This window comes from Oculina patagonica, chromosome 8 (genome assembly GCF_052425735.1).
Source record: "Oculina patagonica isolate OP01 chromosome 8, crgOcupat, whole genome shotgun sequence".
NCBI lineage: Eukaryota > Metazoa > Cnidaria > Anthozoa > Scleractinia > Oculinidae > Oculina > Oculina patagonica.
Window position 1 is genome coordinate 767,174 of NC_135765.1, and position 26,489 is coordinate 793,662.

At 38.0% G+C, this 26,489-nt stretch overlaps 3 protein-coding genes across 4 annotated transcripts in view; 1 reads left to right on the forward strand and 2 right to left on the reverse strand.

Moving 5' to 3' along the window:
• The window catches only part of LOC144662416 (profilin-2-like), a 168,062-nt gene that overhangs the window by 103,760 nt on the left and 37,813 nt on the right, over nucleotides 1-26,489 (forward strand). The gene's annotated exons all lie outside the window — the stretch shown is intronic.
• LOC144662401 (gamma-aminobutyric acid receptor subunit beta-3-like) lies at nucleotides 514-16,055 on the reverse strand. 2 transcript variants are annotated; one of them, XM_078523200.1, is made up of 8 exons: nucleotides 15,317-16,055; nucleotides 9,407-9,507; nucleotides 9,105-9,172; nucleotides 8,621-8,838; nucleotides 8,361-8,443; nucleotides 8,089-8,229; nucleotides 2,029-2,495; nucleotides 514-1,425 (listed from the first exon to the last, which is right to left on the reverse strand). In XM_078523200.1, exons 1-8 carry the CDS (start codon nucleotides 15,388-15,390, stop codon nucleotides 1,174-1,176), a joined length of 1,404 nt encoding a protein of 467 aa, XP_078379326.1. In that variant the 5' UTR covers nucleotides 15,391-16,055; the 3' UTR covers nucleotides 514-1,173. The 2 variants fall into 2 exon arrangements, with proteins under 2 accessions (XP_078379326.1, XP_078379324.1); XM_078523198.1 differs by having other exon boundaries at nucleotides 8,621-8,834; nucleotides 9,101-9,172.
• On the reverse strand, nucleotides 17,206-26,483 carry LOC144663523 (gamma-aminobutyric acid receptor subunit beta-3-like). The gene is made up of 8 exons (XM_078524493.1): nucleotides 26,287-26,483; nucleotides 23,202-23,302; nucleotides 22,021-22,088; nucleotides 21,001-21,218; nucleotides 20,111-20,193; nucleotides 19,691-19,831; nucleotides 18,503-18,927; nucleotides 17,206-17,591 (listed from the first exon to the last, which is right to left on the reverse strand). Exons 1-8 carry the CDS (start codon nucleotides 26,442-26,444, stop codon nucleotides 17,379-17,381), a joined length of 1,407 nt encoding a protein of 468 aa, XP_078380619.1. The 5' UTR covers nucleotides 26,445-26,483; the 3' UTR covers nucleotides 17,206-17,378.

Below are 26,489 nucleotides of genomic sequence, written 5' to 3' on the forward strand. Positions count from 1 at the left end.
AAAACCTCCCAGGGCTTAACACACAAGTTTTAAGCGTAGAAGAGCTTAGTCACCCCTTTTGGTAAGACTGGGTAACATCTCGAAAAAATTGGTGTCTTTCTAAATAGTCTGATAACTATTTTCTAAGGAATCCAAGAAGTTTCTTTTTCTCAGTTAGAATGCAGTCCGCTTGTAGAAACAAGCCAGGCACTTGACATCCTAGATATCATTTCATCTGCATGCAAAGAACAAGTGCTTGCTGGATTATCGGTTATTTTTCACTTATCATCCTTGATAAATAATTCAGTTTTATTTTTGGCATGGTACAGTTTTGCTGGTATTGGCATGGCCAAGTTTGCTAGTATTTGGCTTTCATTTGTTCGTATTTGCCAATTATTTGTTGGTATTTTTGTATGCTTGCTTTCTATAATTACGGCATAATCCCAACAGGCGGAGTTTCGACGTAGATACGCTTCACACCTTTATAATCACCCTGGCAAGTAAATAGGGTTTTTAATGTGTCGTCTGTCCCTAATTATTCATTCAGACATTCAAAGCGGTATCCATTGCGTTAAATAACGCTAAGATTTTCTGTTTAAACGCACAACAATCATATCACCACGTGTTTGTGGATGATCAAAAAACTTCGATATAAATTTTTATATGTACGTAAATTTTCAAGGATGGAGTAAGTTGAGCTAGCTTGATGTACGTAGTAGTAAGTTTTTTCCCGTAAGTTGGTTAATTCACAAACAAGACTGCAAGGCTAATCCGGCATACTACGTGAAAAGCAAACTTTGCGAGACACCAACACGACTAGAATCGATAGAGCAGGATTTCGCTTTACACAGCTGTCCACGGTTGCAATCCTGCTCTATCGGTTCATTCTTTGTATGTCTAAAAAATGATCAAGACCGTGTGGAGGGCACCAATTGCAAGTGCTTTTAAGGCGAAGAGTGATTTGGTTGTGAGTCGCAGTTTTTGGCACGTGCACTCTTTTATTCGTAAACGTCCTGAAAACTCAATTATATCAGCTTTAACTTGGGTGGGTCCAGCAACACATGATACAAAATGGATAGTTGTGCACGGGTTACCATATTCCGAAAGGTAATAATACAGTGATCTCTCTCGCTCTACGACCTCTGCCTATGCTCTGTGTTTACATCTTAATAAATGACAAGTCAAGCTTAAATCTCAAACGTCTGCAAAGAAGTAAATTGCAAAGTATATTGACAGGTACAGAGCGTACGCCAGAGGAAACAACTTTCTACTGTGTCTATCAATGGAACACGGCTCACGCCGGAAGCTAAAGGGTCTTGAAACGTGTTTTGGAAACTTCACAGAGTCAACACGCGCGGGCTTTCTGAAGAACCGGGATGCTGTCGATTTGGAAAATACTGTGGTGAAGCTCAGGGAAGGATTGTAGTTTTCCTCGCGTTCTTTTGCCTACAAATCAAATAAGTAAACAGAGAATTAAAATGAAAACACAAAGGAAATATATCTAGGCTGGAACTCTCAATGCACTGAGCACTTTAGTGCTGTATACACAGCGTTGTTACTTGAGAAAGTTTTTGATAAATTGTTGGCAACTTTTGACATTTTTTGACATCGTGCGATAGGCGAGCTTCGAGGTTATCAAGTTCTACGTTCGCTCAGATATGTCCAGAATAGAACACTAATGAGTTCGAGATACAAACAGGCACGGCTTGACTTCTTCAGGCTAGGGAAGAACAGTTCAATCCAAACCGTACAGTCAGCCCTTCTGTTTTTTAGTTCTCTGTTTCTCTGCATTTTGCTGATCAGATCCACCAGGATTTAAATTTTGTATTGTCCGTTGGCCCTAATTAGTTGTCATAAGCTAAATACAATTGACACTTTAATTAAGTCTTTTCCTTCCTTCTTTCTTTCTTTCTTTCTTTTTTTAAAAGTGTTAAAACCTTATGATAGGCATCACAAAGTGTCCTCACTCGTAAACGTTCACCAAAACACACATAAGTGTCTCTCTGCTCAGCTGTCATTTTTGAAAACAGATTAAAAAAAAACACTTACCTTCAACTCGTCTTGTTTGTTTTCAAAGGCTTGATTCAAGTTCCCATTTTCTTTACACTTACAGCCTGACTCAACGTCATTCCTTTCCTCGAATATCGTAGACGGGCCCAGAAAACGTTTTTCTTTTGATAGTCCTCGGTTTTGCGAAAACTCTTTTGTAAAGGAACAAATGATGGCGAATTCAACCAAGGCGGCAAATACAAAGAGAAAACTACCCAATAGGAAGACATCAATCGCTTTCACGTGACCAACTCTCGGCAGAGTGGACTGGACACCAAACATGAGTGTTGTTATGGCGAGGACTGTGGTGATTCCGAGTGAGACCCGAGCGGGTACCGAGCGTTCATCGATCCAGAAGCCGACCCAACTCACAGCCACTATTAGAATAGTGGGAATGAATTCTTGAAGAACGTAATAACCGAGTTGTCTTTGTAAGTGGAAGTTTGTCGACATTGAAGTAAAATTACCTGAGGGAGAAAATAAGTGGTTTGTTATCAACACGTTCTAAAAACAAACGGGATATTCTAAAACTCAATTTCTGGAACAAATTAAGCAATTTGGTGTTATTTTTTCCATACAAGAGGTTAAAAACTGGCATAAAATGCCCCTTTTAGCCATAATTTTGCCAGACTGCTAAAAGGTTTGGCAGAATATTACCTTAAATGCTGTAATATTGCCAAAAACTGCAAATGCGGTAGATGTCAAAAAACGGCGAATCTTTTAATATTTTGCCACGAAAAAAAGTTTTGGTACATCCATGGCAAAGATATCATGAAAATAAGAACTATTTGCCAACATATAATGGAAAGATTTAGCAGAAAAAGTGCGTTTTCTGAAATAGAGCAGAAAAATAGGGTAGAAAACGCTAAAAAATGTCTATTTTCTGCCAAAATGCCAAACGACATGGCTTTTTTTGGAACGTTTAGGCACTAATAGCGATAATTTTGCCAAATTTTTAAAAGGTTGGCACATTTTCGGTGATTGAGACTGAAATGTCCATATAAAACTAAAGCATTGCAAGGTACATGGAAATTTCCATGTACCTTGAAACTTAACGAACCTTAGAAGGTACATGGAAATTTCCATGTACCTTGCAACCTAACGCTAAAGAAGGTACATGGAAATTTCCATGTACCTTGCAACCTAACGCTAAAGAAGGTACATGGAAATTTCCATGTACCTTGCAACCTAACGCTAAAGAAGGTACATGGAAATTTCCATGTACCTTGTGACCTAACGCATAAGAAGGTACATGGAAATTTCCATGGAGTACCTTGAAACTTAACGAACCTTAGAAGGTACATGGAAATTTCCATGTACCTTGCAACTAAACACATTTGCATATAATTTGTGAGGATACTGGACCGAACATAATGGACAAGTGTAAGCCTGAAAGTGGTCTTTCCTGTTCCGTCACATTCATGAATAAAACATACGAAGCTGAACAGTCAGCATCTTGTCTACAAAACCGTCACGTTATTAATGCCAGTTTCAATCCAACTAATCGAAGGATAACTTATAGCTTATCTGTGCCGGCACTTGATTCCGTTTTTGTACAATGAGTTATACAAGCGACTAGAAAAATGGCACTTGCCTACATTTGCCGGTACCCATTTAGTTAACACTCGTGGATGGAGAAAAGCATTGCAAGAGTTAAGTGTGTCGCTCTCAGAAAAGGACAACACATTGACAATGGCTTAAAGTCACATCTTTCGGCGCAAATCGAAGTTGAACCGCGTGGGAGTTCGTAAACGTTTTTCTCTTTTGAGCTAGACTGTTCACAATTTATAAAATCTTTGAAATATAAACTCTAAAAACAGTTCTCAAGTTACGAATTAACTTTATTTGACGACTGACACCTAGAACGACATACATAGTGCGGGACAGCTCTCCTTGGAAGAAGCATGGACCTGGAAATTAAAAAAAAAGAGCGGTATAAATTAATATATTGCGGCAAAAATTACCGATGATAACACTTCGCCTCTTGTTTTGGATCTGAATAAAATGTGAGCTTCTCTATGGGTATTTCCGAAGAAATCGAAGACGCAAAGATCACCGCCGAAAAAAAAAAACGAAGATCTCAAGATTAAAGCGAAGATCTGAAATTGACCAAAAATTGACCAAAACTCGTGTGATCAAATACTAAGATATAAAACTGTCAAACTCGTTAACACTACAGAAAATATCTGTAATTTCTTAATTTTGGCATTTGACCACATTTCACTGCGATTTCCACAACAGTGGTTTACAGTCACTGCCGGGAAACCACAGGAAGTCATTACAAGGCTCAAACGTTCAAACCGTTTCAATCCATAGAACGAAGATTTTCTTAAAAAACGAAGATTTGCAAAAAAAAAAAAAAAAAAATGCAAAGAAAACGAAGACCGTGGGCACCCATAGAGAGGCTCAAATGTTTAAGACTACGGTAAAGCTATCATCGTCCTCAGGTCAAAAACAAATATATAGAAACGTCAAAAGGACCAAAAAGTTCATGCAATAAACACTTCGCTTGAATGGCTTCACCAGGCACAACGTATGGTCGAGGATCGCAGTGAATGATTATGAGATCGTATAAATTAATAGACCGTCCAATTTTTTTATTTATTTCATGTACTAAGCTTAATTATTATTAATTATTATGTACTAAGATGATCGAATTATTACAGAAACTATAAAATTCGCTAGTACACACACGTAGCTACACTGAAGTTCATATTTGAAATCCTAACGGCCTTATGGAAGTAAGTTTCGGACGTTTTTAACTTCTTAGGCAAAGAAGATAATGGCTCATTCCAAGTACTTACCTGCATATCTTGCGTTTGTTTCCTTAACACGGCCTGTACCTTCGTGCGGGTCCCATGTAATTACAACAGACAGGCTTCAATAAAACTAGAATACTGATCGTTACTTGCTTGCCCTTTTGGCGGATTTGTAAAACCGCGGTAGCATCGCACAACAAAAATTAAAGGAATGCTGTGGACGTTATCGATAACCGCCAAGATTGTGCACATCTGTTTTGTCGAAAATTAATTCAGGTTTGCAGCAAGGAAAGTAAAGGAAATTATATCAAAAGACGTGTTGATTTGAGTAAAATAGTGCTCTTGGCCGGTGTCAAATTATTCAAGTAAATGGCATCGAGCAGCTTGATGCTATATATTTTTGAGGTAATTTAACCAAGCAAAACTGTCAGGCATTAGTGTTTCATTTCCGGTGCGGAGGAAATAACAACATACGATTGCACGCAAGCTATTTGTTCAAAGGTCACTCAAGAAATAACAAGCTTGCAAAATGTTGTGCGCCCGCCGGTTTAGCTGTAAGCCAGAGTAAGCAGAGTCTAGTGTTATAGACGGTAGACGCTAATACTCGATGAAAGTGTTCGATATTTACACGAATTTCAGCTGGAAAGTCAGTGCAGAGAAAACCGTCGCGGTATAAAACATGCTACAGTCTATGGATCAGATGGATCATCAGGTAATAAACCGTACTTTGACGTTGATAATAATGTTAAAAGACTGACCAGAATAATACAACGCAGCCCGGGCAACGCAGCTACAGCATAAGGTCTTAATTTGTGTGGGAAATGAAAAAACAGTGTCAAAGCTAATTTTTACAAAGGCAAGAAAACATTGCTATTATATAGTTATATTATATAGTTTTACAATCGTAGAGATGGTTTTACTGCAGTATTAATTACTTTTGCGGCGAACTATGGATAGCCTGCAACCGTTAAAATTGTAACACGGCGAGCCAAAAGATGATGTTACATCCTTGCCACCCCGCCTCTTTAAAAATGATTTACACTCTAATATTCACAACAGTGTACTGATTTCTGCTGTTTCTTTATTTCCAGGTTCATGCTTCTTTTAAAGAAAGCTACTTTTGTAAGCCAATCGAGGGTCTTGTGCCATGCACGTATGTCATTCCTTCACTTGCTTGTGTACAGTCAATTAAAGTTATATGTAATTTCCAAACTGTCTTTAGAGTTAATTATTTTTTTATACGTATATTTTAACCCCATCCTACCTAATTAATTGCGTAGGTTTTATTAGGGATTACGGACTCTCTGAAGCGCTCATGAATACGTAGGGAAGGTTTTAATATAAGGTATCATGGAAGGAAAATTGGCGTTTTCGTTCCAAGTGAAATTGTGTTCAAACCATAGCTGCTAGCCCAAATAAAGTACATATTTTTGGAAAGCTTATATAATATAGATTCTAGTTTTGGATTCTGTTTTGATCATCTAGACCATAATAAGCAACGTCAGCATTTTGTTTACAATTTTGATTTGCGCAACATAAGGTTTATTTTGCGAACACGTTTACATGAGCGCCTCAACTTATATGTGGAATTTGATCTACATATATAGGTCGTAAAAAGGTGTCTCAGATTCTTCTTTTCCTACTCCATTAATTTTTTATCCATTTTTAACTTTAAAATGGCATTTGTATGGCTTTTTTAAGTTTAAAAACTCACAAAAAAATAATGAAGCAAGAATAGAAAAATCTGAGACACCGTTTTTTTAGAGCAATATATGCAGATCAAATTCCACATAAAAGTTTAGGTGCTCACGTTAATGTGTTCTCAAATAAACCTAATGTTGTCATAATTGCAAACAAAATGCTGACCTATTAACCTATGGGAAAAAGGAAAGAATATCTGCTGCAGCTGTAACTCAAACCGGTACATCGAAATTAAATTCGTGTGGTAACAAGGTGCACGTAAATTTCCATGTACCTTTCATATACGTGTAAACACAAAGTACATGGAAATTTCCATGTACCTGTCATATATGTAGTTAACAAAGTACATGGGAATTTCCATGTACCTTTCAGATATGTAGTTAACAAAGTACATGGAAATTTCCATGTACCTTTCAGATATGTAGTTAACAAAGTACATGGAAATTTCCATGAACCTTTCAGATATGTAGTTAACAAAGTACATGGAAATTTCCATGTACCTTTCATATGTGTAGTTAACAAAGTACATGGAAATTTCCATGTACTTTTTATAAACCTAATAACAAGGTACATAGAAATTTCCATGTACCTTTAAAATACTTATGAATAAAGCCTGCGACTACAGAACTAATTAGAAATCTAGTTCATTTGCTTTGATTTATTTAGTGTTGGAAGAAATAAGCATCTTTGAGGTAAATTTTGCCAGATGAACATAGACGAAGTTAGGAAGTGGTAAAATTTAACATATTTTCCAGAAATCTTACCACACTAAGTTGAGAAGTGGCACAATTTTAAAAAAAATTGCGAAATCTTTCCACCTTTTATCCCTTATAGAGTGAAGTTGGCACAAATTTCACTAAAGTAGCCTATTATTGCCAGAAAATCGTCATTTTAGAATATCCCGTTTGTTTTTAGAACGTGTTTATCATGGTTATTATTAGAGTAAAATCTTTCAAAGAAGAAACTTTTGTCCTTGAAATTGGCCTTTTTATCAGTTTCATCCTTGAGAAGATAACGCCTTAACAGATGACTTTAAATGCATCTGGCACTTAAACAGGGTGCCCTTTCAAAAAGGTGTTTGTTCCTATATTCGTACGCTTAAAGTTTATTTCACGCCAAGTTCACTAGTCCAATGTCTTGCGAGAATAGAACCAAGCTGGTTTCTTACTGTGTCTGATATTTTTTCATAACCATGCTTTGGTTTCTGTATTGTGGTGAAAATAGTCTAAGGTTTAGGAAATTGCCAATTTTCATGTAACACAATCCCCAGGGAGGGTACTCGGGATTTCAAATGACGGGGATGATCGAATGGGGGCAAAAATCAAGACCCAAAAAAAAATCCCTAAGGCTTTACAAATAACCCCAAAAATCCCTATATCAAAAATTGACTCCTCAAAAATCAACAGCAAAACACGTTTGTTTGTACTTTATTTGCAGAAATACGCTGTCAAGGCACTACCACGAATCTTCAGATTATTTGTAATACCCCAAAACATCCCGTAAATCACAAAAATACTTGTCAAATTTTCCTACCCAAAAGAATCCTTCGATCATCCTCGTCACTTAAAATTCCGAGTACAACCCATGCCACACAATCTACCTGTGCTATACTCTTGAGCTTGTATGGTGTTTTCCCAATGCACCAGAGAGTATTGTGGGATTTTCAGGTTCTCTGACACACGTACCGGTCCCTTGTTATCATTAAGCCAATAAAGGATCATATCTTTAGTAGTGTAAGAATCTGAAACAGTACACACCAAGTTATAATTGGAAGACGTATCCAACGCGTTCTAAACAGACGCCCTGCAAGCAGATGGCAGAGATACGAGATAAGGCAAGTGATGTGAACACCCAGTTTGGGTCTATACTCACAACTTTCAAAACCCATTTCACAAACTTGTTCGTCCATTGGAAATCTCCGCAAATTCATTGGACAGTATAAACGAAGTTTTCTCCTGAAAAGGTAAAAGAAAAATAAAGATCGCTGGAGCCATTGTGAGGCTAATGATAAAATATGATGAGAAGTTACTAACTTTAGTCCTTCAAAAGTCATCTTAACCTTTACGCTACATAATTGTTAAATAAATCGAGCTGAGCTTTTACAAGAATAAAAAAATGAATTGAAAAACGACCTGCAACTGTGTGTAATAAGCCCGTCCTGAGTGAGCTCAAACATAAAATCTCCACAAGCAGTTTTGTCGCTCAAATCGTTCACGAAATAGATGTCTGGTAACCACACTTGCTCAACAATGTTTCCCAACAGTTTCATTTTCTGAATTCCAAGTGAAGGCCCATATGCTAGACGGGGATCGATCCAGTGTTGACGGAAAAACATAACGATGGACACTTCCTGTGTTCAAAGAAAAATAACAAAGTACTTGAAGTAAATAAGATAAGTCAGTCCGTCAGTCACTTAGTCAATCAGTCAGTCAGTTGGTTAGTTGGTTGGTCAGTCAGTCAGTCAGTCATTCAGGCAGTCAGTCAGTTGCTCAGTCAGTCAGTCAGTTAGTCAGTTGCTCAGTTGGTTGGTTAGACAGTCAGTCAGTCAGTCAGTCGGTCAGTCAGTCAGTCAGTCAGTCAGTCAGTCAGACTGCGTTTGTCACGTGACGTACTTACCATGTCAATTTCTTTGATAGGAACCATTGACAACACATGTATAGAAATGTTGACTTTACACGGCGGACCTGAAAACACAAAATACAATTTAGTAAAAGATGTTTTTGTCGTGTTTGAACTATATACAAATATTGGTGCTGCTTACTTTCGCAAACTACAGCTTAGAGAATCTGGAACATTAAAACAAATCAGACTTAATAAATCCTGCTTGCGTTTAGATTGTTGCAGATTACACTTTTTTGACCATGCACTTTAACGTTTTCTCTAGACTTTTACACTCTGAATAAAGAAGACAGCGTTACCTCCAATATTAGGCCTCAGTCTTTTGTCGTAGCCATCAAGCAACTTTTCTAACATCAGTGTGGTGTCAGCTGCTTTTGCAAGTAGCATGTTTGTATCGTTTCTGTAAGGTTGAAATATCTTAAGGTTACAATGATAAGTGTTTATTAAAAGAACAAACTCACTTGAAATTGAACGAACTGTGTTTAATTTGTTTTCCTTTGGGGTGGGATACGTAAATTAAATGAGTATTAAATTTGACCGAGACAAATTTTTGCGAGTACTAAATTTAGCTAAAATCGCTAAAATTAGCAGTCGCTAACAATAGTAATCTTAAGTGCTACCGACTGTAATTTTCGAGAAAAAAATTTCAAAACTGCAAATTCGCATTTCTTCATATTCAGTCAAAAGAAACCCTTTGGTGAACTATTTACGAAAATGACATTTAAAATTTTCAAAGGGTTTTTATATTTGAGAAAATCGGCAAAAGGTGAAATGCCGTTTTCGCGTCCCCGCCGCCATAAAATTTTGTCGAATTTTTGTAGGTATTCAAAACACTCGTACGGAAAGAAGGTTGAACGTATGAAATTTATCTTTGGCAGGTATGCAGGGCATCCAATATACTACACAGAAACCTAAAAATATTGCAAAACGATGCAATTAAACAGATCGTTTTGAAAGCCCGAAAATTGGTATTTTGAGCACTTTGGTAAACACTTGAAACAAGGGTAACTTTGGTGGCAAAAATCGTGTCCTGGTACATCGAAATTTGGAATAAAAAATAGATCGGCGTCAAGTACTATTATGGTACTGTAACATATAAAAAATCCAGCGCGGGCAATTGAAAAACCACCCGTTGAGAGAAGTAAACGCATAGTGAATATTTCATGTATTGACTACAAAAATTGTCACGGTCACGCAACACTAGTAAACACATTTCGATTGGATTTATTCAATGTGTTTTAGTTTTGCTCACTTTGGCTACAGTTTATGCTCGAATATAAAATCTATCTATCTTATGTATTATTTACTGTTTTGTATTCATATCAAAATTAATTTTAGAGGAGGGGATAATTGATCTGACCGCAAAAATACAAAGGTCAAGTTTCGTGTCATATTTTAATACATGTACCGACTTTGCCGCTCGCACTGTGTAACTCGCACTGTGAAAGAAATAAAACAATTCAAAGCGAAACGTCTTCACAAAGTAGTCTCGAAGCGTGTCATATTTTATCCTGGTGGTTCTGTTTCATTAAATTACTAACTATTTAACACTGGTAAAAGTTACTTTTATTTCCGGCTGTATCGATTCTGTAAAGTTTTTCGAATACCTCAGTCTGTGTGTCAACAACATGAATTTTGCAAATACAGTATGTGTTCATAAACAAGATGATCTTATCGACAAGCGTATCTATAGGAGAACATCGAAAAATGAAGTAACTGTGTTCAACTGTTTGTATTTCCTTTTAAGAGTGCGGGTCCTCGACTTGATATTATACGCCAGAACTGATACATGTACATGTTTACCAAGAACTGCAAGAACTGGAATTAGATGTCTGTCTGAATGTCTGTTGATTTCCTGTTTAACAATAACAATAAAAAAAAACACTCTTGGCTATAAAGCAAAAGATACTATACCACGAGCTTACCACACATGTCCAAACATAACAAGTAGCGATTCTCGGCTGGTTGAGCAACTGGAGCAAATACCAAACACATTCGAAAAGGCGATCTCCGCAGCCGTTGTCAGCCGTCGTCACGCTCTCCACTGTTGCAAGGCTGCCTGCCTTTCTCCCGTTTGCAATTTTTACACAAGTTCTCTGCCTTTTTACCGCATTCACAACCAATCTCGACTCACTCTTTTTACCTACAGACTCTTAAAAACAAATTCGATCCTTTGGAGAGCGGGGAAAGGGAAGGTTATATACGGGTGTTGGGGGGGGGGGGGGGTAGGGGGTCAAGGTTTATTTTGTCATTGATCTTATTGTCCCACGAAGTGACTGACCAGATTACCAGAATTGCAGAAGTAATCGTTACATTAAGGTTGCTATTTTTAGCGGCTACTAATTTTAGCGATTTTTCTGAGCAAGATTTAGCGACTATTTAATTTAGCGATTCCAGAATTTGTTTTTTTAAACCAGGCCCTTGTGTGGGAAATGGTCTAGGCAAACTCTCTTTCGAAGAAAAAAACTGTGGCAGCTACAATTCTTTTGCAATGAACTTGGACTAGCTGTTTCTGTTCTACAAGTGAGGAAAAGGGCTCTTTATGTGGTCCTGTTGCAAGAACTTGTCCAGGAATGTAGTTGCATGAATGCGGACCAAGTTAAAATGCTCTGTGTTCTGTTGCGTCTGCAACTATTAAAAGCAGTGGCGGATCAAGGGGAGGAGCCATTGGGCCCTGGTCTCCACATTATTTTTGGGCTAAACCGAGGCCCACGGGACCAAGAAAAATCATCTTCAAGAGCTAATTTCAGGTCAGGATGATTGGGGCCCCCACCTACCTAAAGGTCTGGATCTGCCACTGTTTAGTACACATAAGCTAACTGCTAATAAATTGTCCAATACAAAGTGTCGTCGTACTAGCTGTGCATTTAAAATTACTGTTTTATACACCTCGAGTGAGTTCTAGTACACGCATCTCCAAGCTACGTGAGATCCGACAAAGAATTGTGCCAAAGTCTTCCTAACGTTGTGTGGCCCTCTGCATTTAATCGTCCCACATATCCTAAAATACAGGCAAGGGGCAAACCTTTAAATACTGAGAAGTGGAGACAGGAAATGATTTCCGACCAATTTCGCTGTTGTTTTTTAAGTTAAACCTCTCTTCCTGAATTCCTGTCCACCTCAGTATCTGAGGGTCAACCCTTATCTAGTTCCCAGGCTGCTGTCAGTACAACATACCTCAAGGTTGCAATTTTTAACGGCTTCTAATTTTAGTGATTTTAGCGAGTAACAAGAAAATCGCTCAATTAAGTAGTCGCTAAAATTAGTCTTGGTCAAATTTAATACTCGTTAAATTTTGGTACCCCCTCCCCAAAGGAAAATAAATTAATCATAGTCGACATCAAAAATTCTTTTAAGAAATGGATATCGTAACTTTGTTCTTTCTGACAATGCCGTCTAGTGATTCTGTTCTTTTACTGAACATTTATTTCCATCTTAGACATTACTTTATGAAATACTGGTTTAAACTGGGTTTTTTTTTTCTAGGGCCTGCTGTTTTTTTTTAAAAAAAAATCTGAAAATCGCTAAGTTACATTGTCGCTAAATCTTGCTCAGAAAAATCGCTAAATTAGTACCATCTTAAACCTTAAGATAAAGATTACTCCAGGTAATCTGGTCAGTCACTTCGTGGGACAATAAGATCAATGACAAAATAAACCTTGACCCCCTACCCCCCCCCCCCCCCAACACCCGTATATAACCTTCCCTTTCCCCGCTCTCCAAAGGATCGAATTTGATTTTAAGAGTCTGGAGGTAAAAAGAGTGAGTCGAGCTTGGTTGTGAATGCGGTAAAAAGGCAGAGAACTTGTGTAAAAATTGCAAACGGGAGAAAGGCAGGCAGCCTTGTAACAGTGGAGAGCGTGACGACGGCTGACAACGGCTGCGGAGATCGCCTTTTCGAATGTGTTTGGTATTTGCTCCAGTTGCTCAACCAGCCGAGAATCGCTACTTGTTATGTTTGGACATGTATGGTAAGCTGGTGGTATAGTATCTTTTGCTTTATAGCCAAGAGTGTTTTTTTTATTGTTATTGTTAAACAGGAAATCAACAGACATTCAGACAGACATCTAATTCCAGTTCTTGCAGTTCTTGGTAAACATGTACATGTATCAGTTCTGGCGTATAATATCAAGTCGAGGACCCGCACTCTTAAAAGGAAATACAAACAGTTGAACACAGTTACTTCATTTTTCGATGTTCTCCTATGGATACGCTTGTCGATAAGATCATCTTGTTTATGAACACATACTGTATTTGCAAAATTCATGTTGTTGACACACAGACTGAGGTATTCGAAAAACTTTACAGAATCGATACAGCCGGAAATAAAAGTAACTTTTACCAGTGTTAAATAGTTAGTAATTTAATGAAACAGAACCACCAGGATAAAATATGACACGCTTCGAGACTACTTTGTGAAGACGTTTCGCTTTGAATTGTTTTATTTCTTTCACAGTGCGAGTTACACAGTGCGAGCGGCAAAGTCGGTACATGTATTAAAATATGACACGAAACTTGACCTTTGTATTTTTGCGGTCAGATCAATTATCCCCTCCTCTAAAATTAATTTTGATATGAATACAAAACAGTAAATAATACATAAGATAGATAGATTTTATATTCGAGCATAAACTGTAGCCAAAGTGAGCAAAACTAAAACACATTGAATAAATCCAATCGAAATGTGTTTACTAGTGTTGCGTGACCGTGACAATTTTTGTAGTCAATACATGAAATATTCACTATGCGTTTACTTCTCTCAACGGGTGGTTTTTCAATTGCCCGCGCTGGATTTTTTATATGTTACAGTACCATAATAGTACTTGACGCCGATCTATTTTTTATTCCAAATTTCGATGTACCAGGACACGATTTTTGCCACCAAAGTTACCCTTGTTTCAAGTGTTTACCAAAGTGCTCAAAATACCAATTTTCGGGCTTTCAAAACGATCTGTTTAATTGCATCGTTTTGCAATATTTTTAGGTTTCTGTGTAGTATATTGGATGCCCTGCATACCTGCCAAAGATAAATTTCATACGTTCAACCTTCTTTCCGTACGAGTGTTTTGAATACCTACAAAAATTCGACAAAATTTTATGGCGGCGGGGACGCGAAAACGGCATTTCACCTTTTGCCGATTTTCTCAAATATAAACACCCTTTGAAAATTTTAAATGTCATTTTCGTAAATAGTTCACCAAAGGGTTTCTTTTGACTGAATATGAAGAAATGCGAATTTGCAGTTTTGAAATTTTTTTCTCGAAAATTACAGTCGGTAGCACTTAAGGTAATTTTTATTTCGAGAATTTTAAGAAGTAATAATTACAAGTGGACTGGGGCGTTTGAGACAATAATAGACAATGGAAGCCAGGCGACCAGTGGAGATGCCTGAAATACAGATTCACCTGCTGCTAGAAGAAGACCGTTTAAATAGAAAATGAGATCTTAACTTAATAATGTGCTAGGTTTTAAAATTAACACTTTCAGTATTTTGCCCTTCAAAACAAAATGAGAAATTAAGAAATAAATAAGAATTAAGAAAACTATTTCTTGTCATGCACGGCCATTTACCGGTCCTTTCGGTAGCGCAAAAATTCCTGATTCAAAAAAAATTTTTTGAGACGTTTTAAGGGTTCATGAAGGAGATCATATTTTTTCTAAAAAGCATATTTGTGCCCTTTCAAATGAGATATTAGGGACTTTATTGCTGTAAATACCTTTGGAATTATTGAATAAAACGTGCAACATGGTCAATTTTGTGTATTTTTGTTGCGACAAGAATGAGTTAAATGGCTGGGTTCATTTAGTGGCGATACTTACAAGTACATTAGAAATATTAGAAATACAATTACCATCAAACTGAAAAAAAAATTGTCAATTTTTTCTTGCTTTCTTTTATGAGTCTTCTTAAACTTGAGGGCGACAATGAAAAACAAAATTTCATGCCAGAAACAAGAATTCTGGAGCTACTTGCGCATTAAAAGCCACAATTGATGAAAATTTAAATATGTGAGTCCTAAAACATTTTCAAGTATTTCTTGCACTTATCGCAGTAAACGATACCTGATTTCAATCGTTTAAGTTGTTTGCTGATTTGCTTCTGAAATATATAACTGCTATTTACAAATAGCCACTTAAAAAATCTTATTTTCGTTCCAAGCTAAACCAGAAGCTAGTCTATTTATTAAAGACACTAAAATACAACGTACCTTGTTGAATTAGCAGCTTGTGCTAAGCACCCCTTGTTGATAAAACTCAGCCATAAAAGAAACATTAAAGGCATCGTCTTTCCGTTAGTCGATCAAGATAGAGCAGAAACCTTTAAGCACACGTTCGTGAAAATTGTTTGTGCTTGCCATTGAGGAGTTAGTAATTTTGTTAATTGTCGGCGCTAATGAATTTCGTCGCTGCGGTGCATTACGCCTGTGGTTATTTTAGAGATAGATGCTTAAAAAAAAACAATTAAAATAATCCCTCAAAACGAAAAAAAAATTTAACAGTGAAACAAGCTGTGCTCTTATACAAAAACGCTCTAGATTGAAGTCATTTCAGAACACTTTAACATTGGCAATTTTCTGTTTTGAAAATCCTTGTTCACTTACTATATTCCTGATTTTTGTTAACGAAAACATTATAAACACGCGTTATTGAAAATTAAAAATTTAGTAAAAATGGATGGCCAGATGATTTAACCAAAAGGTTCTTATTATACCATAGGCCGAATTCTTGGTCTGTTCTTATGCAAAACATTCCAACACAAACAGCGTGCTGTCTCGCTAACTGAGTGCAATTCCTCTCAAAATTATTGCACCATTCGCCCTCCTCCGGGTACAAACAATATCACAATTTCAATATGAAAATCCTCACATAATCCAGGTACTCTTTAACAATGGCAAGCAGCCAAAAATGACGCAGGTGTCAGCGGGTTCTAAAAACTAAAACAGATTTGCATTCAGTTGTAATGAGAAGCAGTCCTTGAAGGTAAGAATTAAAAAAAAACATGCATCCAGAAATGAACGGAAATTTCGAACATAAATCATGTTGCCTTGGAAGACGGAAGTATTTGTCCGAGAGAAAACGTAAGCTTACTCTGACTGTGTCCGTGCAAATGGTTTTTCGTGTAAAATATCAGCAATTAAAACCATCTGCTTTTGCGTTGAAGAATCGTATTAGTAGCCGTACATGCACCTGATTGGATAACGGATAAAGATGAGCTCAAGAATTATGTATGCTAGCCTAAGGGAAGTCCTCCACTGGGGCTCCAGAACCTTATGTCTGTTAAATATCCATCATCTGGTGCACGATATATTTTCCACAAAATACCCCCTTCATTTGTTACGCGTAAGTCGTAACTACTGAGTGGAAGCCTAGGTAGAATCGAGAGGAGGTCTTTTGACTCATTTCTGATTTAAGTTTACCTTTAACCTCTACATATTTTTCATCGGAATATTTTGCAGTTTATTATGCTTCTAAGCTAATTTTATATTTTACCCGGTATATTAAGATCGATACCCCGGTGTTAAAATAAGGTGATTTGACGATGTGCGCGACTTTAATTTACGTGTTTACAAGTTTCGTACAATTTGCTAAAAATAAGACTTTGCATCTCACCATGGATCAGCTATCAACAACAAATTTATTCTTCGTCACAACATCAAGCATCATTTTCAAACAGAAAGTTGATAAAAATAACAAAAGTCATCTACTCGGGGACATAGACTTGATATTCAGTTGCAGAATCAAATTTCCTGAACTAACGCTAAAACACATCTAAGAATAATAAATGCTTTTAAGCTTGGCAACCATGATAGCAACTTGTTACTATGTCAGACGTAATGACTTGGGAAGACTTCTGATACATCACTCTATAACTTAGGAAGTAATTGACAAGACTGCAAACAGTGCTTTTTCCATCTAAAACGCCTCTGCAGACGGGGAACATCGAGAGGAACAAGTGCCAGTTGATGGCGACATCACTTCTATGAGAAGTGACTGAGCCCGCAGTTTTCGTTCCAGAAGTTGCTAAGCAACATGAGCTATTTATACGCGCGACGGCTTTCGGAGTACTCGTGAGCGCGGTGAGCGCTCGCTCGTGGGCTTACCCTTGCTTTCTCTGATCTTGCTCGCCGTTAGAAAAATTTAGCAACTGGTTCAAGTAATTGGCACCGAATCAAGAAACTTTCGTATTAACTGCAAGGTACCAGGTACCTTTTCTTTTAGCAAGATCACGTTATAGTTTCTGCTCGTTAGTTCGGATGGCATAGTTTTCACTTACAGAAATACAAATGTCACGCAGTAGATAAGGACAAACAGAAAGAAAGCAAGAGGAAACAAGATTCTTGATGCCCTGTCAATAGGATGTGGCAAGCTTCTCCCTCGGGACGATTGCTTGCAGTTTTTATCGTCGCTTTTTTTCTTGTCCGCCACCTTGCTGCCGCGAAATGGGAGACACAAGGACGACTGCGAGAAAGATTTAAATGAATCCTGCAAATGAAACAATCAGTACTGTATTTATTTATGTTTGGAAGTTTTAAAAAGCCCTTTTGCAAGCTGCCTTTCTTCTTCTGCAAACTTCGTACAATCCGTTTCTTCAGAATTTATTAATTTTACCTGAAGCTGCCTTAATGTAGTTGGAAAAATATAGGTAACCGCAACAGGTCGCGGTGTCTGGCATTACACGCATCGAAATAGTAGAATTCTAAGCTACAATCTTAGTCAAAAGTAGTTGACAAATCGCACTCCGCCCAAAATACCCCCTCTCTCCCATCCAATGTTGTTGCAAAGGGCTTCCAAAAACAAACTATAACATTGATAGGGGAAAATTGGGCCAAACAACAATAAAGCGGGCCTAAAATGGCAATGTGACAACGCTTTTGTCACTTATTGAGAAAAACTGAAAACAAATGAAACAATCAGTACTGTATTTATTTATGTTTGGAAGTTTTAAAAAGCCCTTTTGCAAGCTGCCTTTCTTCTTCTGCAAACTTCGTACAATCCGTTTCTTCAGAATTTATTAATTTTACCTGAAGCTGCCTTAATGTAGTTGGAAAAATATAGGTAACCGCAACAGGTCGCGGTGTCTGGCATTACACGCATCGAAATAGTAGAATTCTAAGCTACAATCTTAGTCAAAAGTAGTTGACAAATCGCACTCCGCCCAAAATACCCCCTCTCTCCCATCCAATGTTGTTGCAAAGGGCTTCCAAAAACAAACTATAACATTGATAGGGGAAAATTGGGCCAAACAACAATAAAGCGGGCCTAAAATGGCAATGTGACAACGCTTTTGTCACTTATTGAGAAAAACTGAAAACAAACAAGGATGATTACGGCTGAGGAACATTTAGGCGCAACTGGAACAACAGACTTGAAAAAATGATCTGCTTAAAAATTACCTCAGGCTCGTCATAAACCTTCAGTGGCTTGCTGAATCCACTCGCGTGGATCGTGGAAGAATCACGCGAGGAATCATCGCGCGGAGTATCGCGTGAATTCCCTTCCCTCAAATCTGTCACGGTACAGATTATAGCAAACTCAACCAGCGCGCCAAACACAAAGAAGAAACTGCCCAGTAGAAAAAAATCGATGGCTTTGATGTAACCAACTTTAGGGAGAGAAGCCTGGACACCAAAGAAGAGCGTGGTTATGGCAAGGACCGTGGTGATTCCGAGGGAGACTCGGGCGGGTACGCTGTGTTCATTGATCCAGAAGCCGACCCAACTGAGCACGACAATTAGCGCCGTGGGAATAAAGTTTTGGATGATGTAAAAACCAATATGGCGCCGTAATCTAAAGGACACTCCCAGGGAAGGAAAGTTGCCTGCAAACAAAATTTGTCGTGTTAATAAATTGAGGTCTTTCATCAAATTAGGCTGAAAACTGAATGGTTTCAAACGACAGTGCGTTTCTTTTACGACAGAAATCTCTAAATAACTCACATAACTGCTTACTCTCAGTCACAGCTTAACCCTGTTAGTGCTGAATTTGCTTAAAAAACGCGTTTTTAACCGTACAACTGAATTTTTGATGCCACAATGCTAAATTTCCCTTAACCTTGCTATTAAAGCACTTTTTCGATTTTTTTCTTGCTTCTTTTCCTTCTGTTTTTCTTGGCTTTCTTATTCTCGTTACTTTCTACTCTTCACCACTTTTATTCCGGTGGAAAAGGTTTTGACGTAATCATTGAAAAACCCTGAAAAGAGGACGTATGATCAATAATAGTTTTTTGGCCTGTTTAAGCACCGATTTGGCACCAAAAATTGACCGTGGTTTTTCTCGATAAGCTCTGTCAGAATGCAATCAATATGCAATTAATTTGAATAGTTCTGCGAAAAATCAGCTGGCGTGTTAGTTGATGACGTCGCAAGTGGTTCATTGACTGCTCCTCCAACTGTCGATAAAAGTCGACTTTAACTTAGCAGTGAAAGGGTTATATTATGTCAACTTCACGCAGCTCTACAGACACTGCTCTCTCCACACATCTCTACAAAGAGCCAAGCCATCAGTACGAATCTGTTTGCTCAGGCATAATTTTAAAAATTTCAACTAAGTATCTGCGCATTCTATTTTTGTAAACGTGATACCTGTTATGTAAGTGTCGTTCCAAGAGAGCTCTTTCCATTCGACCAGAGTGTATTGTGGTATTGCAAGCCTTTGTGAAAGCGTCACGTGTGTGTCTCCACTTGTTCTCCAGGCGTAAACTATGTCTTTATCGTTGTATGCATCTATCCAGAAAAAAATTGAAGCATTCAGTAATATGTTTAAATCTCCCTGCCTAGCCTTGAAGTTCGTCAAAAATACTCTGCTGCGAGTCTTATTTTCAACTCTCTTCTCGGTGTTTCGAAATGTGATGATATCAAACACAATCTCTCGTGTTTGATATCATGATTACTTCCCAGTCGCTTCACAAAAAACGGGAGTTAAGGGCAGGCCATCAAGCCGTTCTGATCCCCATGTTTAAAATTGACTTTTTTCGAGTTTTAGAATAAAGTGAATATACTCACAACTTTTAAACGACAGTTCACAATTTTGCTCGTCCATCGGAAAATGTCTCAGATTCATGAAGCAGTAGGAATTTACTCTCTTCCTAAAAGAGAAAACAAACATAACAGTGAATTACTTCCATGAAAATTTCAATATTCACACGAGTTCAGACTATATATAACGATTTGTTGAGGGGAAGATCAGGCACTGGGCAAACATCAGTATAGTAATAATAATAATAATAATAATTTATGAATTTATATTGCGCTTTTTAACATGTAAATGAGCAAAGGCGCATTACAATATTAAAACTTAAAAATATTAAAATATACTAACTATATACATTACAATATTAAAACATAAAATTATTAAAATAAACTAACTATATACACATTATTTAAGATAGTACATAAATACATAGTATTTAAGATAAAGGCATTTCTCTGTCTCAGATCCAGAATGTACACCAACACATCATAGATAAGTTTTCAAACGAGTGTCGTAAAACAAAAACCAGAGTTAGTTAGCTGCATAAGCTACACTACAATCCGAGGGTAAATACAAGTGAAGTATGGTGTATGTATGTACAATATTAGTAACGGTCTAAATCTCACACTGTGAGTAGTTATTGTGCCAGACAGTACCTGACTCTCTGTAACGGCTCACCGTTTATCTTTTGCTATTATAATTTTACTTAATATCAATTTCTATTTTTCTGTTTTTAGCTTGGGTATAGATATATAGCCTCAAAATTTCAAATTTTCAATAAACTTAAGGTGCCACGAGTCATGGCGAAACAAAAAGTTGTTTCGTGTTTTTAGGTTTGTAGGTAAGAGTAACACTTCAATTTTTTTAACCACCAAAAGTGTAACTCAAACTCGAACTCATGAAATGGCGTTTACAATGTCACCTGGTACTATAAGTAATGTTCCCGTCAGAAGTTATCTCCAATAGAAAGTCGTGCCGGGTTTTATGGTCAGACATGTCTGCGTCAAAAAAGGTATCGGGCAGCCATATTTGATCAGCGAAGGGAGCTGAAGGCTTAATAGAAGGCGCTTGTAGATATTTTCCGAAAGCCAGACGGTGATCTCTCCAGTACTGACGGAAGAAAAAGGTTGCAGTAAAATCCTGTGGAACAGAAGTGCTCGGGTTTACAACGTGTTATTCGTCCTTCGGTGCTCAATAAATACACAATGTTTTTTTTTTTTTTAAAAATTTTGGGACAAGCCTTGCTACGAATGCAGACTTATTTTCACCTGTATCAGAATGTTGGCGTGTAACCAACCCAAAGAATAAACACGAGCGCGACATCTTCCGCGCCTCTACTGAAGTCACGAGCGCGGATCACGAAAACGTGCACCTTATTATTTTTTTAATGTGGGTCGCGCTCCCATATACGAAAAGGCTTAACACGATCGCCCCTAAGAACGACTGCGTGGGAGGCTAAGTAATAATATTATATTTTAAGTTTATAACTTTCAAAAAACAATTATCATTAGGTCATAGGATGGGTCTTCGACTCTTTTACAGACCACCCTTATGGTATTTTCCCCTTAATAAGGGAAGCCTCGAGCCCTGCGGCCCATACTGCCGGAGCTTATCACGGTTTCCGTAGCATTAAGCGGCTAGAAATATTTCTACTCCCTCCTGAATGGGATGCTAGTCCATCGCAGGGTACTCCTCCCCCAGCATTATGTCGCCGATACCCATTTATACACCTGGGTGGAGAGAGGCACTATGAGAGTGAAGTGTCTTGCCTAAAAACACAACACAATTACCCCGGCCAGGCTCGAACCCGTACCGCTCGATCTGGAGTCCGGCCCACTAACCAGGCCACCGCGCCTCCCCATTTTTCCCTTGATATATATAATTTCATTTTGTCAATTTGCCATTAAACTGAATATAAAAGTAACATTTTCGTTACACTCACCATGTTGATTTCATTGATGGGTACAATAGCGAGTATGTGCATATGAACAGTGACAAGCACTGGAGGACCTGAAATTATTGGGAACAGAGCTTTTGACAATATATCAATCAATAAAGGTCTTTCTATAAAAGTAATGAAAAATTTTGTGAAATTAGTCATAGGACAAGTTTTTTAAACAGTCATTGTGTGTTTATTGAGAAGTTCTTAATGCAAAGCCACACTTGCAGCGGCGGGAATAACCAAAGCAATAACACCGCCCTATCGCAAGCTTTTTCGTCAATTGCAAACGTTGTTTTCTAAAACATCGTACAAAAGCTCCGATCGACTCCGAGGTTGGGGGAATAAAACCAAGGCTATCACGTCGAGGTTTCGGGATGAATAAATAATTTATTTTGTTTTATTCCCTCAAGCCACGGAGCCAAGTAAGAATATTAACCCTCGAACCTACAAGGGGCGGGGGGGGGGATTCCACCCCCTCCCCCGTAAGGGATTTTTCAAAATTTGGAAAGATTATTTACTCTACAATGCTGAAACTTTTAGTAGCTGTTCACACATCCCTTGAAGAAATTTTGATATGTCAACAATGTGCCTATGATATTTGACGTTGCCATGGCGACGTCATAACTACAAGTGGTCTGGCCAAAATTTTTAACATTTTCTTTATTTTTTCCAGTTTTTTGAAACATGACGCTTTGTTTATTTTTACATTCCATACGCATTCTGGCTTTATTTGCATCAATTTCCGTTATTTTGTGAATTTTTAAGAAAATGGTGAAATCCAAGATGGCGGATCCAAGATAACGGCTCTAATAACGTCATATTGCGTCACAGCCAACGAAAATTATGTCATCTTGTAGAGTAAACGACGGGCTTTTACTCAGTTCAAAAAAACTTTGCTGCACCTAAATAGAACGAAAACTCCGGAGAGGGGTTCCATCCATCCCCCTCCCCCCCCCCCCTTGTACGATGGTGGGGGTTTGAATTTGGTTGTACGTCTGAGGGTTAATTGTTCGGAATAGGCCTATTAGAATAAAGACTTATTCTTTATCCTAGAACTGCTCGATATCCCAAGCAGTCACGGGAAGACAGCACCACTCACTCCTCCCACTGATCCAATCACCCCAATCCCTAGACTACTCACCCACTCCCCCTCAATCAAGAAACACCATCACCAATCTCACCTCCTACATCGGGTCTGACGCGCTTGTCATAATTGACCAATAGACTGTCAAGCACGTGACCCACCTCGTTCACTCTGTGCAAGGAGGCGTTATCTGCGGAGCTGAAATATAGCATCACAAAATTCAACACAGAACAGTAGTTTTACCGGAGAGTGGCATGCATTTCGAGGGTTATATTTCAGTTAACTTTTAATGCTCTTAAATAATAAACATGATAAACGCTTCTGAATTATGCGCTTCTTCAATAAGGACAATTCTGTCAATAGGCCTTACTCGCTCGTCAAGTTGGCGTCGAAAACCATGATAGGCAAAGTGGATAGAAATTACAGTGTCCAACGGCAAATATCTTTTACAAGAATTGGGGAATTCTGGACAACTTATGAATTGTAAAGTAAAGATACCAGACAAAACATTTTATCCGCCAAGTTTGAAGGATGTAGCTTAGCTAGAAAGTGTTCTGTTACGTTTTTAATCTTCCATACATTTGTCTACAATTTTTTCCCGCGAACCGCGTCAATTTGTGGAAAAAATATAGACAAATGTACTTACTTACTGCCCTATACGCCATCGGCGCTAAGGGCAGCGACAAAGTTTCTCCACACATGCCTGTCACGAGCTTTCTTTTCTATGTCTCCCCAGGTGTAGTTAAGGGTTTTAAGTTCGCTTTCTATCGTCCGCCTCCAAGTTGTTCTTGGTCGTCCTCGCTGTCTTTTCCCTTCTGGTGTCCAATGAACTGCTGTTTTTGGAATAGCTTTCCCTTCCATCCTAAGCACATGTCCTACCCAGCTCCAACGTCTCCTTCTTATGATCGTTCTCATGTTTCTCATGTATGGGAAATTAAAAACGTAACTGAACGCTATTTAGCCCAGCTACATTCTTCAAACTCGGTGAAGAAAAACTTTTGCCTAGTATCTTAACTTTACAATTCATAAGTTGTCCAGAATTCAATTTTTGTAGAAGATATTTGCCCTCGGATTCCCACATAAACTATGTACTTATTGACTAAGTGGGAGGGCCGGACGGGAAAATATTTGGCTTGAGGTCAGGACGTACGGACCGAGCGCAGCGAGGTCCGTGCGTCCTGACCGAGAGCCAAATATTTTCCCGTCCGGCCCGACCTAACTCAGTCAATAAGCATTTTATCATATGACCACTGAACTTTTTTTTTGTTTTTCTTTCGTGAATACAGACGGGGCGGCCCGTTTCGCGCGCATTTTGAAAAGCCAATGGTAGCTCGTAATTTGTTTGGGAAGCCAGTAAAGTGCATTTGAACTGCGATGTGCGTACAAAGTTTTTGAACTTTTGTTAAAATTGTCAACCAAATCTCCGAGTTTTAGCTCCATTCCAAGAAGATTTAAATCCGACTAATTTCCTCGTACATGATTGCAGTTAGAAGAAACAAAGAATTTGCACGGCGTTTCGGCTAGTCGTGCTCGTCTCTCAGCGAAGACTGAATTTCTCCTGATTGAACAACTTAGCGACGTTTCTTCTGAGCCAAAATTCACAATTGGTTTGAACGAGAGGAGTAATTAATTTTCCACCAAGAAGGGTTTTGGATGTTAAAAACAACATTAGATCTTAATCCATGAAACTACATTACGACTTGGAAAGAGATTGTACTGGCAGTTCAGGATTTTGCTTTGCTTCGTTTCCCTTCGGCTTCAAGTTGTTTTGTTTACCACGGATCGTAGGATTCATGAACGTCTGCTGTCGCTGCCAAGTGCCAAGTCCTTGAATTCGTAAGTTCCTCGACGATGTTGAGCTCTGCATTACAGTTGATGTCCAAATTGTGCTTAAAATGCTTCTTGAAAACAAGCGGGAAACTGTGTCATAATCAGGTGAGTCGTAAACATGTACTCTCATTTTGTTTGTTGTGATTTAAAAATTACGCTGCCAGCAGAAAGAGAAATTTAAATTTTCTTCAATAATGGTCAATGTTTATCATGACTGACTTCAAACCAGGATACGTCTTTGTCCGATTATGTTGTTTTATTGACGGCTATTATTTCGATTTTATTGTTGTTGTCAGGAGTATTTCTTCATCGTTTGCCAAGTTTTAACACGTTTTGTTTTAATATTTGCGCCTGCAAACTTCATCGCTTTCTAGATAGTAAAGTTTAATAAACATGTTGGACATTCTTTGCTTTTTAGAAAAATCTTAACGATCGTTCATCTGAATTCAAAGCTGTGGAATCAACTGGTTCCAATTCCGGCATCTCGCGGCAGTAGCGGGGCCGTACGCTTTTCTAGTAGGGCCGTACGGCTTTTTCCGACCCTGCTAGAGCGAGGCGTACGGCCCTCATACGGGACTTTTTTTCATATGGTTTTCCAAGGAAATTGCGCGCGGGTCCGTACGGGTCATATGATAAACTGTAATTTCTACCCGCTTTGCCTACTCGTTAAGATGGCGTCGAAAACCGTGATAAGGCCTATTGACATACCTGTATCAAGCTGTGTGCGTAATGCATCCTTTGCGCAGTTCCAATTGGACTCCAACCTTTCTGTTTTGCATATAATTGTTCAGTTCTCTTTGAATGTCATTACTTGGTACTTATTATTTACGATCTGGTTTAATAAATTATTTAAATTGTTGCTTATTTTACTCGAATTCTGCTCGAAATGCTGTTGGCAATCTCACTCTAGAATCTATCCATCCCAAAGACTTCCTCAAATATTTGAATGTTCTGTACTAAAACAAGCATTATGAAATTTTAAAGAATAGAAATGAACAGAGAACTAATGAAAATAATATTTTAAACGAAGAGAATACCAATTTATTTTTATTTTAAGTTTTTAATTTCATTTTTGTTTTTAGTTTTGTGTTTATATAACAGAAAAAGACAAAGATAGGGTTGAACATGTCGGTGAAACATATATAAATTTGTCAAAGGGACTTATTAATGATACAGTAATGACTTTTTTACTTCAACGCGCGTAAATTTTGAGGGCTTTAAAATATTCACCCTAAAAAAACATTCACTCTCAAAAATAAAGTAGTAAGTAAGCTACAGCTGCAGATGAATGTCAAAGAGAAAGTGGGTGGCCGGCAAACTGAAGAAACAGAAACATACGACTGTAGGCTTACCTTCCGTTGAACTCGATCCTTGTAATTTGCACGGAATTCGACGAACCAAGGCAAGCGAGCACCATAAACAACTTACAGAACAGTTCAAACAGGTTTAACGTCGACGTTGCCATATTACTGCAGTCTCGACATATCAACGTTTCCAAAATCGGTCGCATTTCCAAATCCAATTTACATCGTAGTAAGTTTCGACAAGAAAAGCG

Coding starts and splice junctions, on each gene's coding strand:
- LOC144662401 (XM_078523200.1), bottom strand. CDS start 15,390: ATGCCTTTAATGTTTCTTTTATGGCTGAGTTTTATCAACAAGGGGTGC. Junction 8,839..9,104: donor CTATCAAAGAAATTGACATG/GTAAGTACGTCA, acceptor CTTTGAACACAG/GAAGTGTCCATCGTTATGTT. Junction 8,444..8,620: donor CTTATTACACACAGTTGCAG/GTCGTTTTTCAA, acceptor TTACCTTTTCAG/GAGAAAACTTCGTTTATACT.
- LOC144663523 (XM_078524493.1), bottom strand. CDS start 26,444: ATGCGACCGATTTTGGAAACGTTGATATGTCGAGACTGCAGTAATATG. Junction 21,219..22,020: donor CCATCAATGAAATCAACATG/GTGAGTGTAACG, acceptor TCTGTTCCACAG/GATTTTACTGCAACCTTTTT. Junction 20,194..21,000: donor AACATTACTTATAGTACCAG/GTGACATTGTAA, acceptor TTTCTCTTTTAG/GAAGAGAGTAAATTCCTACT.